Here is an 18,566-nt window from a genome sequence, read left to right on the forward strand (position 1 = left end):
GTCTCCCTCCCCCTCAGAAGAGAGTCATCCACCCTCACTGGACTCTCTCTGTTTCCAGACCATCCCAGACACTGTTTGGTCAACATTCTACTTTGATGATACACGTTGATGTGTTTTTAAAAGTTGCCCAGCTCCTCAAACCCACCCAATTTTCATTTTTATGCTCACTTTAAAAATTACGTGAATTTGTATAGTTTGGTAAAGCTTTGTCAAAATCTCCAGTCATTCATTTATCCCATATGGTCCTCCAGCTAGTCAGTCACACCCTAGACTCCATTTTCAGTATTCTTAACTGCAGATAAATAAAATAACCAATAACCATTAGTCAAAATATGTCATTTCCCTTCTCTACATCCCATCCTCATTCAGCTCTTCACCCATTTTCCTGGTTTTATATAGTGCCATTATTTTTGGCAAGTAACTACAGTCCAGATTACCCAGATTTAGAAGACACTTCAAGGTATTACTCCTCAGATTGTTGAGAGCTATTATCATTGCTGTGTCGGGGGAAGAGGTTTGAGGAGGTTAGCTCTCATGCCTAAGTATATCTCTTAAGGGAAAAACCCAAGAATCTTACTCAGAACAACTGGATCGCTTATATTGCTGCCTCATAGAGGTAAGCTTGCTCTTAGCAATATCCTTTGATCATAATGCTGGGTGGAGAGAAGGTCCCTGGTGACACTAGTAAAAGGAAAATTTCAGTACATGGTCCAAGAGTTAAAAATTTGATTTTTCCAAAATCTCATCTTCAGTTACATACTCATACCACTTGTGCAACTATAATCCTGATGAATTAATCAAAACAGTCCACATGTATTTTGCCTTCTAACTTTTTTATAACCTTTATATCAACAACGCATTGCAAAAATATTTTATTTTGTAGATTTGTACAATAAGGCAAACTGAAATGAGTCAGCTGGCTGTCATCAGTATTAGCACTGAATGCATTTAATGTTCTTAAATCGCAAATCACACTTATCCTTCATATCTTCGTGGTTGAAAATGAAGGATCAAGCCAGCATTTTGTGTCCCATCCATGAAAGTTCTTTGCTCAATGCATGGAGCATAGGCAATAGTGCAGTATATGTTCTGAATAAAAGTACACAGCCTTTATCTCACTTTAAAATTGTCCTGGATAAGGTAGCTGACAGAAAAAAAAAAATCACGCAGACCAGATAGTGAACAAGGTAGCTAAATGATGTCGTATCTCCCAAAAATTGTATTAAGCTTTCAGCTCAATTAAAAGATAAAGGAAGGTAAAACTGCAGCAGAGCAATGGTGAATCAAGTACAATGTATTTATACCACACCCATCTTAGTATTGGCATGTTAGAGCCTTATTCAATTGTGTGCACGGTCCTATAATATATACTCTATGTGTAAGACTCAGTATTTATTGTAACTCCCAATTTTTTCTTATCTTGTGCCTGCATTCTTTAGTCTCCAGAAAGGCAGATCCATGTAACAAAAGACAAGTCTGGGAAATGACTGTTGTGCTGCGTGAAGGTGTAAATTCAGTCATATTAGGACTCCCCAAACATTGACAAGATTTAATTCCTGTGGAATAGGCCCTTTTATAAAGCACTCTAACCACCTCCACAATCTCGATAGCAATATTGGATTTACATGGAAGTTTGCTGTAGCCTCTCCCAGCACAGACTTTTAAAGGAGGTGGATTGTGATGCTAGTCATTTGTCTTTATAAGCCTTCCTTTTGAGGGGAAGATTATTGAGAAGATTATGCTTAGGATTGCCAACTTTCTACTTGCACAAAACCGAACAACCTTGCCCTGCCCCTCCTGAGACCCTGCCCCTCCTGAGGCCCTGCCCCCGTTCACTCCATTTCCCCCTCCCGTCGCTCGCTCTCCCCACCCTCACTCTCTCACTTATTTTCACCGGGCTGGCACAGGGGATTGGGGGTGTGGGAGGGGGTGAGGGCTCTGGGCTGGGGGTGCGAGTTCTGGGATGGGACTAGAAATGAGAGGTACAAGGTGCAGGAGGGGGCTCCGAGCAGGGGATTGGGGTGCAGGGAGTGAGGGCTCTGGCTGGGGATGCGGGCTCTGGTGTGGGGCCAGGGATGAGGGATTTGGGGTGCAGGAGGCTGTTCTGGGCTGGGACCAAGGGGTTCAGAAAGCGGGAGGGGGATCAGGGCTGGGGCAGGTGCTTGGGGCATGAGATGAGGGGTTTGGGGTGCAGGAGGGTGCTCTGGGCTGGGACTGAGGGGTTCGAAGGGCAGGGGGTTGGGATGTGGGGAGGGGAGGTCAGGAGTGCAGGCTCCGGGCGGCACTTACCTTAAGCAGCTCCCGGAAGCAGCGACATATCCCCCCTCCGGCTCCTACATGGAGGCGCAGCCAGATGGCTCTGCGCGCTGCCCCGTCCACAGGCGCTGCCCGAAAACTGGACACCTGGCAACTCTAGTTATGCTGAGCCAAATCTAGCAATAGTTGCTGCCCTCAGATTACCTTGACCCAACAGAGTGCAGTAGTAGTTCATCTTTCCCAGTGACTGGCTGAGAGGGAGGTTTAGGCTGCACTTATTTATACCAGGGACTGGAGTACAGACTGCCGAGGATCAGGACAAGTGCAGAAGTTGATTAAAGCAACATTTGTACACGCTTCGCCGATGTTGCACTTTGTGTTTCTGGGCCCCATCAGAGGGTCTGAATGATGTGGGATTGTCGTTTTTTGTGTATATGCCGAGAGGCCATGATGGGTTTATCTTTACAGATTGGAAAAATAGATAAATAAATCAAATGTAAGGGCAGTCAGCTATAGACTCCGGACTGTGAATGAAAGGGGCCAATGAGCAAGGATGCAAATACAAGATTTTTGGTCAAGTGGCCACAACTTTTTTGTAACTTAAACACCAAACAATTCATTAAATGACACTTTTCTTGGCAGCAGAAAAAGGGGGAGATGAGGATTTCAGATTCCACAACTATACAGCTGAAGTCAGAACTTATAGTAACTGCTGGCATTTTTCTTGAAGCAGTGGAATTGATCATCTAGAGAGTGAAACAGCACAGAGAATAGCTTTTGAAATGTTTTTCATGGAGACAAACTGTGAGATCTTGAGAAGCATCAACAGAGTGATAAATATTTAAATCACAAATATTATTGCTGTTAATCAAGACTCACCTGAGTCCTTTCTCATTGGTAAATTACTGCTTCCACTGGGTTAATTTGGACACAATAGGTGCTCAGGTACTTCCATAATTGGATTTTTCTGCATAACAAGAGACATTAAAAAAACAGTTTGATTTTTCTACCTTTGTGACAGATGTGTAGAAAGTTCAAACACTCCCAAGAAAATCTTTACTGCTTTGTGGATCAATTCCTAGCGGAATAATGAAAATTAGCTACAGCATAGCCCTCAAATAGTTCAATGAAGCAACTGTTTCTGTGCTGAAATGCTACAGTAATAAAAGACTCACCATTTTTTGCCACAACATCCTGACTTGATCTGTATAGCTGTGAGAGGCTGAACTCTTCCTGGCTAGTTTCCTTAACTCCCATGGGAGTTTGGAACGTTCACTACTTTGCGAGAAGCATTCAGATTCTGAGAGGATGAGTCCCTAAATAAAGACACTTTTGGAACAATATATGTTGTTCCTTATACAAGACCGTAACTATACGGTATGCTTTCTTAATCTGATTTACCATAATGTTATCTTTGTAATTCATTTTAACAGCTGAAACCTAAAGGAGGACAAAACTTTTTAAAATTGTACAGCCAGTATTAATTTACAGTGTGGTAGTCTGCTCCAAGGTTATTGTGGTGGTTAACTTGACTTATACGCTGCATTAACAACAATGGCAAAAATTGTCTTGCCAGTGTAAGTAGTTATACAATACCTAGGTTCGCCTCTGGAATGACTATGAGCAATGATGTCACAACTTATAGCTTAATTCACTTTCCAATCAAAATATTTGTTATTTTTATAAGCGAACTTATTGTACTAAACAATTCTGGTTTAACTGAGGCATCTGTCAGTGAATGCTTATTAACTAATCAAAAGTGAACTTGCTATTACCTAATCGAAAGTGTTAGTGGCTCTTTAAATCCTTTATATTTGGACAGAATCACTTTAGTGCTTTGAAACCAATTGGCTATTAGAACCTATTGAATACCATTGGCCATATAAGAAGATGAGTTTGCTGCTCAACTCACTAGCAAAATGCCTCAAGGAAGATCATGAAAACTAAAAATGATCTGTTACATTGAAATCATTGTTAAAGCTGTATTTGTTACTCAGTCAAAACTCCCAATTGGTTCAGTGGAAGTTTTGCCAGAGTATAAGCACTTCAGGATTTATCCCATAATGATTTGGTCTCGAGTTTGAATGCTTACCTGCCATCATTACATTGCATTTTCCAATGTGAGTTGTAAAAATGTTATTGCGACAACAGTTTCTCTGTATTTTTGGAGTGTTAACTCTGTGTTAACCTTATCTTTCTTTTCGTTTCTTGTCAGGATCGTTTTTTCTCACCAAAAATTTGTCGTCGACTTCATGCTGCCCTAGCAGCTGTTTCCACTTCAGTGTTGATTTTATCCAATCTAGTGTTTCTCGGAGGAAATCAAGTTGGGAAAATCTACTGGAACAGGATCTTTGTGGAAGGCAAGTTATTTCAACATGCTGTAGGTGATCAGGCTTTCAAATGTTTCTTTGGGATTGCAAGGTCAGATTGTCATCTCGATACCCCTGTGAAAAGCTGAAGTAATTCTCTTGACAGTGAAACAGAGATCAGAATCTGGCCCACTGAATCTAAATAACTATAAGTGGATTGTTTAATAGTTGTTCTCCTTCACTTAGAGTATCAGTCCTCCTCTACCATCAGAGGTTGAAGGAAATAGTTCCCCTGTCTGGGTGCCAGGCTTGCCTAGAAGTGAATTGACACTAATGAACAGGTACTAACACTAAATAGGCAGGACATGATCATTTGGCCAGGCTGGAAAATTCTTTCTCCCACCCCCCCACCCCCAATTTTAACATTAACACATCACATACATCAATACAAACACTATCCCACCAAATCCAATGCAGTGCATGCTCTCTGTGAAAGGAACCCCATGAACAAAGTGAGATCAAGGCTCTGTGTCCAGCTAGTGCTACCATACAGTCAGAGCTGAGCAGTGATAATCAAATACCTCTGTGATAGATCTGCCTGGGTGGATGTCCTGCTGATATTTATTAAGGGATGATTCTTCTTGTGAGGGAAGTACCCACAGGTTCCTACACTCATATGCTCCTCAGTGAGACCACTGCTGTCTCGTGCTTCTCTGGAACTTGTATAAAATGGCTTCTCCCTGTGCTGTTTTCTCCTGCCTTTCTTTTACCTTAACTTAGGGCCCAGCTTAGTTCAAAGAGCTCACTTAGGAATCATCTTAACAGAGTGAACTTTTTCAGGGGTCATACAATGTTCAGTGAATGTCTCTCTATATAAAGGCAACCGAAAAAGAAATTAATCCACAAAACTTAAACACAATCAAATTGCATGAAGATAGGTAACATAAATATTTTAGACTAAAATGTAGTGAAACATTCTTTGGTTTTTATTATTTTGGCAGCACTCGTAAAGCCAACAATGCACTGCATCCTTGCTGTTTAGTATTTTCAAGGAAAAAGTTGAAAGGGTTCATTTACTGTCTGATCAACTCTTGGTTTGTTTATTTGTTGTTTTTCTTGGTCAATGTAAGTACAACTACAGAGACAAGGTGGGTGAGGTAATATCTTTTATCGGACCACCTTCTGTTGGTGAAAGAGACAAGCTTTCAAGCTACACAGAACTCTTCTTCAACTCGGAAGGACAGCCCTGTGTAGCTCGAAAGCTTATTACCTCAACCACTTTGTGTTTCTGATATCCTGGGACCCACACGGCTACAACAACACTGCAAACAACAATGTAAGCACAGCTAAGGAAATACGACAAGAACATTGAAAAAGGTAGAGTTGCTAGAAGTATTTATTGGTATCTGACTATTAATATACACTATGGTTTCTGTTCCTACAAGTAATAGTTACTGAAAGCTCATCCACGTCTATAGTTTGCTGCAGAGGTTTTATAAAAGACCCTTTGGAACTAAAATCTGCCCTTATTCATGAGAAGACTTTAGCAGTTTACACAAAGTTGTATTTTCACCTTCTGAAGGCAATCATCATAATATATAATTGATTGGAGGTTGGTTTTTGTTTCTTTTGTTTATTATTAGTAAAGATTTTATCTTCTAGGCCTTGGTTAATTATTGTGCCTTTAACTCGGGGGGGCGGGGGGCTCATCAGTACAGAATGAGATATTACAGAGTGCCTAGGTTTGGAATAACAAATTAGTGTAATCATTCAAAACTTTGTTTTCCATGTTAATTTAATCACATTATCTTTATTTTTAAGAAGCTGAAAACATTGCTTAGCAGAGCTCACATACTTCTGTTAGGAGATTCAGTGTCACATGTTTCATGCCCGTATTCTGGTATCATGCACATGGCTATGAGTATTTGCTACTATAGAGCATGTCTAAAAACTGTACTGCACTGACAAAGGTGGATAACGAACCAAAAACAGAAAGTGGTCTTAAATTTTGCTGACTTTGCATTCTTTATCTGTTCCCACATCTTCCTGCTACTGAACAAACGTCATGGGTTGAGTGCTGCGTTCTCCATTGCAAATCAAGAGGAGCTATTCAAACTCTCATTGTTTAATTTAAAATAATTAAAATTGTTGTACCTATGGGAGACCTAACCATCTACAAATATTTTTAGGGTGTAGCCTCTAAGGGTGAAGAGAAATAATTTAGATCCCACATGAACCCATCCCTCGGAATGTTTAAATCAAGATTAAACAGAGCATTATGGTATATGCTGTCAGGGTATTCTTGTGTCAGTCAAAAGATGGACTAGGTGACCTGAAAGGTCTTTTTAGTCTCTAATTTTTGTGATTAAATGTGAAAAGTAAGAGATTAAACACTGAAAGTTTTTGACTTATTTGGAAAATTCCTTTTTTGTACATTTGTGTCTTGTACAATACCAGCAGTGTGATGTTCACATGTGTGGTTTGCTCTTTTGCCTTGTGGCACTGATGAACTGTGCATGGAATGTGTTGTTACTAGAACATTAAGAGGAGTCCAGTTTAAAATGGGAGGTGATCCCAGTGGTCAAACAAACTTCATTTGGGATCTGTTTACAAGGGGGCTCAAGCCACCAGTCTTCCGTTGTTTCCAAAGCTGTGCCTCTGTATGCAGCAAAGTTCCAGTACAAACTCAGCAGTTTTTTTTCTTATTTTCTTGTTGCTGTCACATTTACAGTAGTCAAAGGGTTAGACTTCAAAATCAAAATTGTTTGGTAGGTTTTGCTTCAGATAGTAATGAATATTGTACGGGTGTCCAGGGAACTATCCGATTTAGGAGAGTCCTAAGGGAGTGGGGATGAGAGAGGAGGAAGTACACTTGAGTACACTGATGTGCTACTAAGGGGTGGTCTACACTGGGGAGGGGATCGATCTAAGATATGCAACTTCAGCTACACGAATAGTGTAGCTGAAGTTGCGTATCTTGAATCGAATTACCTGGGGTCCACACGGCACGGGATCGACGGCCACGGCTCCCCTGTCAACTGCGCTACGGCTGTTCGCTCTGGTGGAGTTCCAGAGTCAACGGTGAGCGCGTTCGGGGATTGATATATTGCGTCTTAACGAGATGCGATATATCGATCCCGGATAAATCGATTGCTACCCGCCGGTAGGGTGGGTAGTGGAGACGTACCCTAAGACAGGCTGGATGAATCTCTAAACAGTTTGAATCAAAACTGTTAGCTTTGGGTTGGAAAGAGAAAAAATGTTAAATTAATTTGGGATGAAAAATAACACCAAAAGTCATCTGCACACTCTGTCACTCTTTAACCTCTGCAAGAAATTCACCCCAGTTTGGAAAGTCCAAACAAGTCTTTGCACCATGTATACCATGAGGTGGGGCTGCACAGGAGAAGCTATGGATTATCTTCCTAGGCTAGGGCATGGCCACATTCCGTGCAGTCTGTGGAGCAGGACTTTATAATAGGCCAGTGTGGATTTGGGGGTGGGCTGGGGAGGCCATAGGTTCCATGGCTGTAGTGGGTTACAACCCCTGTATAATGGTGTGCGGGGTGGGGGGAGGGGAGGTAAAGAACTCCATTTTGGTGCATGGTCTGAAATAGCAGCCATAGAGAGGCTATGTTCTAGCCCTTCAATCTGTGCAGGAGTAGGAATGGTGAGTTACCTACAACTCCCTCAGAATACCAAATAGTCAGGTTTGTGTATGTGCCTATAGGGGCAGCAGGGAGCAGGTAGAAGGAGGTGGAGACATGAATCTCACTCCTGTTGTCTTTACGAGGTGATTGTTTGCAAAATTATTCAAAATGTAAATGGTGAACCTGAATGACTTAATAATACTATATATTTCAATGCAGACATTAAAGCTACAACTACAGGCATTACTGAATTGACAGGTCCCAACAGGTAAAATAAATCTTGGAATGGCAATATGTAAAAAACACCCACTGGGTGACAATCTGCGCTAACAACCTGTAATTGTGGCTTTTATGCGGAACATCTAATCATGGTGATCAGAATGCTACTTCAAAGAAATCCGAGTTCTGTTCTTAAATTACTTTCTAAAATAGATGAGCTAGTTTGTATGAAAGCTGCTGGACTGAAATATTCTATCCACAGCACAGGTACAGCATCAGCAGTTACAGCTCCGGCTTCCTCAGCACTGCCCAACCAATGGCACTTCAACCTTAAACTTGATGGAACAACAGTGGGGCTGTGAAGGCAGTTCACAAGCTGAGCCTATTCAATGCTGGTCTCTGTGCTGATATGCTGAGGCTGCCAAAATGGGTAATTTAGTGTCTGTTGTGTTCTTGGGTATGTGTTGTGGATGCCTGTTCTCTAGAAACTGAATTGAGGTTGATAACCTTAAGCTTTTGATTTTCATAGAAGTTGCATGGAATTCCCCCCCCATCTTTACACCTGTTTTGTGTGGGGACAGCATTCCACGCAAGACCTACAACATCCTTTTACAAAGTGAAAATTTATCAGTGAAACTAGTAACTGTGTATGTGTGCAGTCAAATATTTTTTAATTGAATCCCTGAAATTTAAGGACTACTAGGCAGTAAGGCTTCAGTCCTGCAAAGAGAACCACGCATGTGGACGATCACTGAAGTCCCCGTAGCTCCATGTAGGCAGAGAGCTCTGCCAATACATTTCTTTCCAGCATCAGGACCTAAAGTAGTAGAGTTTCATTAAGAGTACACTAGAAATATTTTTTTAATGGACCCAATTCTGAAGTCCGCATTGGGCAAACTACACTGGTCTACAATTTTTGAGAAGTCGTTTGCTTCAGAAATAAAATGTGCTATTTATTATGTATTTTGATGCGCTGAATTCAAATATGACAATTAAAACAACTGGCTACTGTTTCTAAGATATTTAAGTTTTTACATTTTATGTCTATGTATATTATGTAATAGTAGAGTTTTAATGATAAATTGTAAACCTAGGTCTTTTCATGTGTTTATGGTTGCTTTACATGATAATATTTCACCTGTCCTGTTTATGTAACACTTTAAAAAATCAGCAAAAGGGTTATATAAATAAAATTTATTATGAAACAAAAGGCAAAAAACTATTCTGTACATAGTTTAGTCCTATTCAGTGTCTACTCGGCGCTTCTTGGCTTGTCTCTTGTATTCATTAAATGGAGCATCTCTTGTCACTGTCCAGCAATCGTCTGCAAGCATTGATGGGCTCCATTTGCCCTGATAGCGTTTCTCCATTGTTGCAATGTCCTGGTGAAATCTCTCGCCGTGCTCGTCGCTCACTGCTCTGCAGTTCAGTGGAAAAAAATCTAGATGAGAGTGCAAAAAATGTATCTTTAGTGACATGTTGCAACCAAGGCTTTTTGTATGCCTTGAGGAGGTTTTCCACCAACAACCTGTAGTTGTCTGCCTTGTTGTTTCCAAGAAAATTCATTGCCACTAATTGGAAGGCTTTCCATGCCGTCTTTTCCTTGCCACGCAGTGCATGGTCAAATTCATCATCTCGAAGAAGTTCACGAATCTGAGGACCAACAAAGACACCTTCCTTTATCTTAGCTTCACTTAACCTTGGAAATTTTCCACGGAGGTACTTGAAAGCTGCTTGTGTTTTGTCAATGGCCTTGACAAAGTTCTTCATCAGACCCAGCTTGATGTGTAAGGGTGGTAACAAAATCTTCCTTGATTCAACAAGTGGTGGATGCTGAACACTTTTCCTCCCAGGCTCCAATGACTGTCGGAGTGGCCAATCTTTCTTGATGTAGTGGGAATCTCCTGCACGACTATCCCATTCGCAGAGAAAACAGCAGTACTTTGTGTATCCAGTCTGCAGACCAAGCAAGAGAGCAACAACCTTCAAATCGCCACAAAGCTGCCGCTGATGTTGGTCATAGTTTATGCAGCTCAAAAGTTGTTTCATGTTGTCATAGGTTTCCTTCATATGGACTGCATGACCAACTGGAATTGATGGCAAAACATTGCCATTATGCAGTAAAACAGCTTCAAGACTCGTCTTCGATGAATCAATGAACAGTCTCCACTCATCTGGATCGTGAACGATGTTGAGGGCTGCCATCACACCATCGATGTTGTTGCAGGTTACAAGATCACCTTCCATGAAGAAGAATGGAACAAGATCCTTTTGACGGTCATGGAACATGGATACCCTAACATCACCTGCCAGGAGATTCCACTGCTGTAATCTGTAGCCCAACAGCACTGCCTTACTCTTGGGTAGTTCCAAATCCCTGACAAGATCATTCAGTTCACCTTGTGTTATGAGGTGTGGTTCAGAGGAGGAGGTTGGGAGAAAATGTGGGTCCTGTGACATTGATGGTTCAGGACCAGAAGTTTCATCCTCTTCCTCTTCCTGGTCTGACTCAAGTGAGAATGATTCTGGTGCATCAGGAACCGGCAGTCCTTCTCTGTGGGGTACTGGGCATATAGCTGATGGATTGTTTGGATAATGCACAGTCCACTTGTTCTTCTTTGAAACACCTTTCCCAACTGGAGGCACCAGGCAGAAGTAACAATTGCTGGTATGATCTGTTGGCTCTCTCCAAATCATTGGCACTGCAAAAGGCATAGATTTCCTTTTCCTGTTCAACCACTGGTGAAGATTTGTTGCACAAGTGTTGCAGCATATGTGTGGGGCCCACCTCTTGTCCTGATCTCCAATTTTGCAGCCAAAATAAAGGTGATAGGCTTTCTTAACCATAGTGGTTATACTGCGCTTTTGTGATGCAAAAGTCACTTCACCACAAATATAGCAGAAGTTATCTGCACTGTTCACACAAGTACAAGGCATCTCTGCTCACTTTGGCTAAACAGAAATGTGTCCCTTTGCAATATCAAACACTGACAAATAAGAGAGCACGACACTGTATGATTTCTAGAGCTGATATAGGGCAATTTGTTCGGCAGAGTGATGTAAGCTTGTTATGATTGCATCATCCATGATTTCTAGGAATAACATGATGCAATTCTTATCATGTATGATGCAATACCAGCTTCAGATTGCATCATTCATTGTTTTACCTAAAAAGCAAGTACTGTCCAAACCCAGTCATAGATTTATTCATAGATCGAGTCAAAGATGTATTTTAGTCATTTCTGGTTTAAATTGCGATCCCTTCCCTTTATAACTCACTTATCCTCCGCCATTCCCAAGTCAAGGGTTATATATACTGACCCAATAGCATATCTTGAAAACTAGAGCCAATCAACAATTTTAAGCATCATTTTCATTCTCAGTGACCCAGAATTAGTAAAGTTTGACAACATTTATTTCAGAAGCATTTTGGCTGTAGAGCAGTGCTATCATTGTCTCTAAAGGGAGTTTGCTAGAGTAAACTCTAATGGATTGAACCCAGGTCACAGTGATTGCTGCTCTACAAAAGCACTCTCAGCAACTCCCTGTATGGACAGCTGCCCTTATTAGTGAAAAGCAAAGCTTATTTAAAAACTGCACAGGTAACAGTACTGCTCCTACCTTCTGCCCTGTGCAGATGGAAGACAAATTCAGTTCTCGTCCGAATTTCTGTGATCATCAATAAGGCTACGTTTTAGTCATAGGTATTTTTAATAAAAGTCATGGACAGGTCGCGGACAGTAAACAACAATTCACGGCTGCTGCTGGGGGGTGGGGTTTGGCGGTGCTGGCAGGCTCCAGGTGCATGGCTCCACGGAAGCGGCGACATGTCCTAAGTCTCCTAGACAGAGGCGCAAACAGGCAGCTCTGTGCGCTGCTCCTGCCCCATGCAATGGCTCCACAGCTCCCATTGGCCAGGAACCGTGGCCAATGGGAGCTGCAGGGGTGGTGCCTGTGAGTGGAGGTAGCGTGCAGAGCTGCCTGGCCACGCCTCCGCCTAGGAGATGAGGGACGTGTCGCTGCTTTTGAGGAGCCCCCCCCCCCGAGGTAAGTGCCGCCCAGAGCCCTAACCCTCTCCCATGCCCCAACCCCCTGCCCGAGCCCTGAGCCCCCTCCCACACCCAAACTCCTGCTGGGACGGGAGGGCGCGGTGGCCCTAGACTGCCCTAGCAGCAGTTGGTGCTGCTGGCTCAGGGGCTGCCCAAGCTGCTCAGGCGGCCCCTGGGTCAGCTGCACCGGCTGCTGCAGAAGTCACAGCGGTCCTGGAAAGTCAGGGAATCTGTGATTTCTGTGACCTCCGTGACAGACTCGCAACCTGAATCATCAATTCCTTCTTTTACAGCAAAATCAGTAAAGCAGGTGTCCATGTGTATCTGGTCTTAAGTCAAATACAATACCAGTCTTTCAACTAGTCTTCTGAATGGCAGTAATCAGGTTTAGACATGAACAACTATACAATAGCAGTTATTATAAATAAATTGAGGAAAGGGTTTTTTTTTTTCCCAAGAAATATTGGCACTAGGTACAGAAGCCTGTTTTACTAACTGATACAATTGTGAATTTTCCTGTTGTCATATAACCATAGTACTGTTTCCTGGGGTTCTTAGCCATTGGACAAGGAATTTTCAGCAAAGCAGATTTTTCTATTTTGCATTTTACTTCAAACGAATTAGGGGATACATTATAGCATGTTAATCAACAGTTTTCATTAGCATTTTATAAATTTTTTTGCAGTTGTAAATAACAATCTGTTGTGAAAATTACGTGAGAAACACTAAAAAGAAGGCATTGCTTAACTGGGATGATCGTACAATAATTTTAAATGTTTCATGAGACAGTGTTTGCTGGGATCCTGAAATATTTGCTCGGTTTCACATTTGCTAGGTTTCTTTAGCATTAAGTAGGATAGAACATGTGGTGACACATATGAATATTTAATTAGTCATATTTCTGATGCAAGCTAAAACTGTACTATACAAAACCAAACCTGATTTCTCAATGACAGGTTTCAGAGTAGCAGCCATGTTAGTCTGTATCCGCAAAAAGAATAGGAGTACTTGTGGCACCTTAGAGACTAACGAATTTATTAGTCTAGCAGCCTCTTGGTCATATTCCAACATAAGCTTTCGTGGGCTACAGCCCACTTCTTCGAATAACATATATTGAGGAGATATATATACACACATACAGAGAGCATGAACAGGTGGGAGTTGTCTTACCAACTCTGAGAGGCCAATTAAGTAAGAGAAAAAAAACTTTTGAAGTGATAATCAAGATAGCCCAGTACAGACAGTTTGATAAGAAGTGTGAGAATACTTACAAGGGGAGATAGATTCAATGTTTGTAATGGCTCAGCCATTCCCAGTCCTTATTCAATCCTAAATTGATTGTATCTAGTTTGCATATCAATTCCAGCTCAGCAGTCTCTCATTGGAGTCTGTTTTTGAAGTTTTTCTGTTGTAAAATAGTCACCCGCAGGTCTGTCATTGAATGACCAGGCAGGTTAACATGTTCTCCCACTGGTTTTTGAGTATTATGATTCCTGATGTCAGATTTGTGTCCATTAATTCTTTTGCGTAGAGACTGTCCGGTTTGGCCAATGTACATGGCAGAGGGGCATTGCTGGCACATGATGGCATATATCACATTGGTAGATGTGCAGGTGAACGAGCCCCTGATGGCATGGCTGATGTGATTAGGTCCTATGATAATGTCACTTGAATAGATATGTGGACAGAGTTGGCATCGGGCTTTGTTACAAGGATAGGTTCTGGCTGTTTGTTTGTTTATTGGTTGGGAATGGAGAAGCCTTCATCTAAACAGAAACAGACTAAAGCATTCTTTTTTTGCTAGTTTTTAAACAAGACCATGTATAAACCCTTTCAGAATTCAGCTGTTCACTGAAGTTACAGGGCAAAAATCTTGCTGCTCCTGTATGGGTGCACTGGGAAATGGGGCATAGGGAGATTCTTCCAGAGCCTCTTACCAGCGCAGGAGTCAGGCAAAATATAGACTGGATATGCCCAGTCAGGTTGCAAATGAGTCTACGTCCTCACCCCGACTTCTGTGCCTGCTGATGATCTGGCAGCTTGCACCCTGGGCAGTGCACATTGCACTTTTCTGCACCAAGTGTGCTACATGCCCTCGCAGTGCACCCTCATTCATTTTGCCTTTGTCTGACTTGTGCAGATGGAATGTCTTCAAGCTCCTCCACACTTTTGCACCACCCTCATCCCACAGCGTTTCTCGCAGGAGCAAGGTTCCAAGCTGGTGGGCAGCGAGTTGTTTCCATTCTACGGCCATGCAAGCAGTCATTAGACAAAATGACAGCTGCTACATCACTTGATGTAATAAAAACACACATTAGTATGGAAGGTTGTCACAGGACAGATACTTCTTGCTTTGAAAAACTTCTGAGGCTCTGCCTCAGTGTTTATTTTCAGTAAATGCTGGCTGACTTGGCATTTGTCTAGCAGCAGGGGACCATCATCCTGTGACCACATGACATTCAAACGACATTATTTCTTAATGACATTAAATCATAGCACTGAAAATGATTCTCATGGCCTATATTTATTTCATTTTATGGAAATTGGGTGATGAATTAATCTCATTTTGAGGGGACTCGCTGAACACCATGATTGTTCAGGGCTCGATCCTCCCTGCGGGAGCTTGGCAGTTTGCTTCAGTGGCAGCACAATATGGTCTTTCCTTCTACAGAAAATCACTTGATTATTAGTGGTTGATCCTCCCTTCTTTGTGCATCAAAAATAATCATTTACAATAGCATGAGTTACTATTTATTCTTCATATAGCGTCACTGATCTGCATGGGACTTTAGAGGCAAATATAGAGGGCAGGTCCCTGCCACAAACTTTGATTTTACAAACTATGGGCTGAATCCTGTCAGGTGCTCAGTATCCACTGAGATGTGTTGAGATCATAAACTCTCATTCACTTCAGTAAGGCTTGAGGACGGTCAGTACTTTCTAGGATCAGGCCCGATATAACACCTATAGCAACATGTGGATAGGGCTAGGTGGTAGGGAAGGCATGAATGTGTAAATCTTTGGAAGTACTGTACAGTCCCGTTTATCCAAATGGCTGGGGGGACAGCTGAAACTTTCCAATAACTAAGCATTCAGATAAACGTAAGTCCTATTTTGAGCTGCTGCTTCACTGCATGTAGCTCCGTTAGTTAATCACCCACTAATAATTTCTCAATTAGCCTCTTAGTACCTGTTAGCGCAAATCAGCAGCTTTGTACTTTTAATGCTTAATGTGTTGTACTTTATTAAAGAGTAAAAAAATTACTATATTGAGTTTCTTAAAACACCAAAATTGTATTAAAAGGATGTATTTAAATACAATGTTGGTATTTATAATAAATTCAAAGTTGCTTTTTACTCTTTATTAAAGTACAGAGCATTAAGCAGTAAAAGTACAAAGCACTTGATTAGTACTAATAGGCACTAAGAAGCTCATTGAGGAGTTATTAGCAGGTGATTAACAGGGCTAAATGGAGGACACACCATGGATTTGGATAACTAACATTTCGAGTAGAGGGAGTTCGGCTGTACAGAAGGGTTCCGTAATGAGCCACCCAATACAGGGGAAAGCAAATGGGTGTGGATAGTCCCCGAAGAGAAAGACCAGAGAGCCTAGCAGGTGGGATGTCCCAGCATGGTCTTTTGCAGTTTACCCAGTGGATAAAGAGGATCCCCTGAATTTTTCTGCCTTGCCCCATACCGGTATTCACTGGCCATATTCCTTGTCTGTTGAGGGGAAGAGGGGACTAGTTCCATGGTTATTAATTCATAAAGTTTAGGATACATGTTTACCCAAGGGGCTCAGGTTTTTTTTAGTTAACTCCTGTGGGCCAGTGAGCCTAGTATGTAGTCAAAGTACAGTTGTATGAAATGTAGTGGCTTCTATTTGTAGGGATTTGTGCAAACCATTTCTTCGGGATTGATTTGAATGGATTACCACCTTCATGCTTTGATTTGGGATTGAAATAAACCCCCAAAACTCAGAGAACTCAGTCAAAACAGCTGAATGTCATTTAGTTTCATGTCATTACCCCTTGCTCAGTGGCTTATGCTGCAGGTTTGTATTCTTCCTCTTTAAACTAATCTTTCCTGATCAAGTCTGTCGTGCAGTCCATTTCGTTTTACATTGCACTCCATGGTTTGTCCTCCGAAATTCTGGTTCTTCTCCAGACCATTCTGTTCAGTATTATAGGATGAGAATTTACACTTGCCACTGTGTTACTCAGAAACTTAAAGCCAGCTTTTTCAAACAATGGCTTTGAATGCTATATTGATGGATTACATAAATTAAAAAAATATTGCATAGCTGCATGTGTCACCACAGGCAGATGTCACATTCTTTCAAATGATTTATACCTCTTCACATACAAAGGATATTTGTTCTTACAGCTGCTTATTTTACAATCTTATTTGGTGGGCGGATTTCATTGGTACGTGAGCTGGCAAAGATCCAAGAAAACCGAATGTGGCTATTTCTCCTGGCAATTTGCAATGAGTTAGAGAGCTGGCAGTTTTTCTGTGCAGGCGAGAACTTTATAAAAACAAATATTTGCACATTATTTTAAGAGTTAAAAGAAGAAATTAATCCACTGGATTAATTTGGACACTCAGTCCTCTGTTGAATTGAATTATTTTGGACAGGCTTTCTATTTAAAACAGATACAGAGCATTGCAATTTTAAAGTTAGAAGTGGTTTGTGAACTTAAGTCTACACATTTGTTTAAAATCATAAGTCTCAATCCTGCAATCTGATTGATTGCAGATAGGTCCCGTACACCATTGGCACAACACATGCATAGAGATCTGCCTGCACTCATCTGATTGCAGGATTGGGGCCACAGATAGTAAGCTCTTATTTTGTACATCATGTTAAATGTTTCTGTATGTCCAAACTACTGCAACCAGAGATAACAAAAGTACAATATAATGTCCATACAAGTAAGTGTGTGTCTATTTAGAGTTAATTTTGTATGTGCTTTGTATGTGTTTCACATTTTTTTAGACAGAAAATGGAGGGTGGTTCCTACAGCTTGTGTCCCCCAGTCTACTGGGCGCATCCTTCTTCAAAGCACTGTGAGTCAATAGCGACACACATAGCTATCAGCTTTATAGACCTAGACAAACATTTTCAAAAGTGCTTAGGACACTTAGGCCAGGTCTGCACTACAAATTTCTGCTGGCATAGCTATGTTGGTCAGGGGTGTGAAAAGTGTGATCCCTGACCAACACAGATGTGCCAGCAGAAGCCAAAACTATGATTTTACCACTATAGCGTGCAATAAACTGTAATGGCAAAAGTGTAGTTTTGCTGGTATAAGCTGTGTCTACACTAGGAGTGCTTTGCTGGTATAGTATAGTGGCTCTCAACTTTTCCAGACTACTGTATCCCTTTCAGGAGTCTGATTTGTCTTGCGTACACCCAAGTTTCACCTCACTTAAACTACTTGCTTACAAAATCCGACATAAAAATACTAAAGAGTCTCAGCACACTAATTGTGAAAAATTGCTGACTTTCTCACTTTTACCATATAATTACAAAATAAATCAATTGGAATGTAAATATTGTACTTGCATTTCAGTGTGTAGTATATAGAACAGTATAAACAAGTCATATGACATTTTAGTTTGTACTGACTTTGCTAGTGCTTTTTATGTAGCTATTGTAAAACTAGGCAAATATCTAGAGGAGTTGATGTATCCCCTGGAAGATCTTTGTGTATCCCCAAGGGATGCATATCCCTGGTTGAGAACTACTGATATAGTATACCAGTATAGCTATCTTGGCAAAGTGCTCCTAGAGTAGACCTGGCCTTTGGAGCCAAAGACCCATTGATGCTCAGGTGTTTTTAAAAATTTTACTCTGTCTGCACTGCATGGGCAGAGTGGATAAAAACATTTCTTTAAATTAAATTAAAAATCAGATTTAAAATAAAATTAAACTAGATTTTGTTGACTTTAATTAAATTTGCATGTACAGTAACAATATCTGTGTGAAGGTTACATTCACTGTCATTTATTAGTTTCATTTAAACCGACAAACAATTGTGAAGATCATTGGAGTGGATCAGTGTTCTGCATTTCCA

General features: G+C 41.2%; 1 protein-coding gene across 5 annotated transcripts in view; it reads left to right on the forward strand.

Moving 5' to 3' along the window:
- The window catches only part of HHAT (hedgehog acyltransferase), a 330,296-nt gene that overhangs the window by 214,319 nt on the left and 97,411 nt on the right, over positions 1 to 18,566 (forward strand). For all 5 annotated transcript variants that reach the window (XM_034764509.1, XM_034764514.1, XM_034764512.1 and 2 more), the window contains one exon: positions 4,472 to 4,616. In XM_034764509.1, the coding sequence (XP_034620400.1) occupies positions 4,472 to 4,616 (145 nt within the window). The remainder of the gene's footprint in view (positions 1 to 4,471; positions 4,617 to 18,566) is intronic.

Source organism: Trachemys scripta, chromosome 3 (assembly GCF_013100865.1).
Source record: "Trachemys scripta elegans isolate TJP31775 chromosome 3, CAS_Tse_1.0, whole genome shotgun sequence".
Classification (NCBI taxonomy): domain Eukaryota; kingdom Metazoa; phylum Chordata; order Testudines; family Emydidae; genus Trachemys; species Trachemys scripta.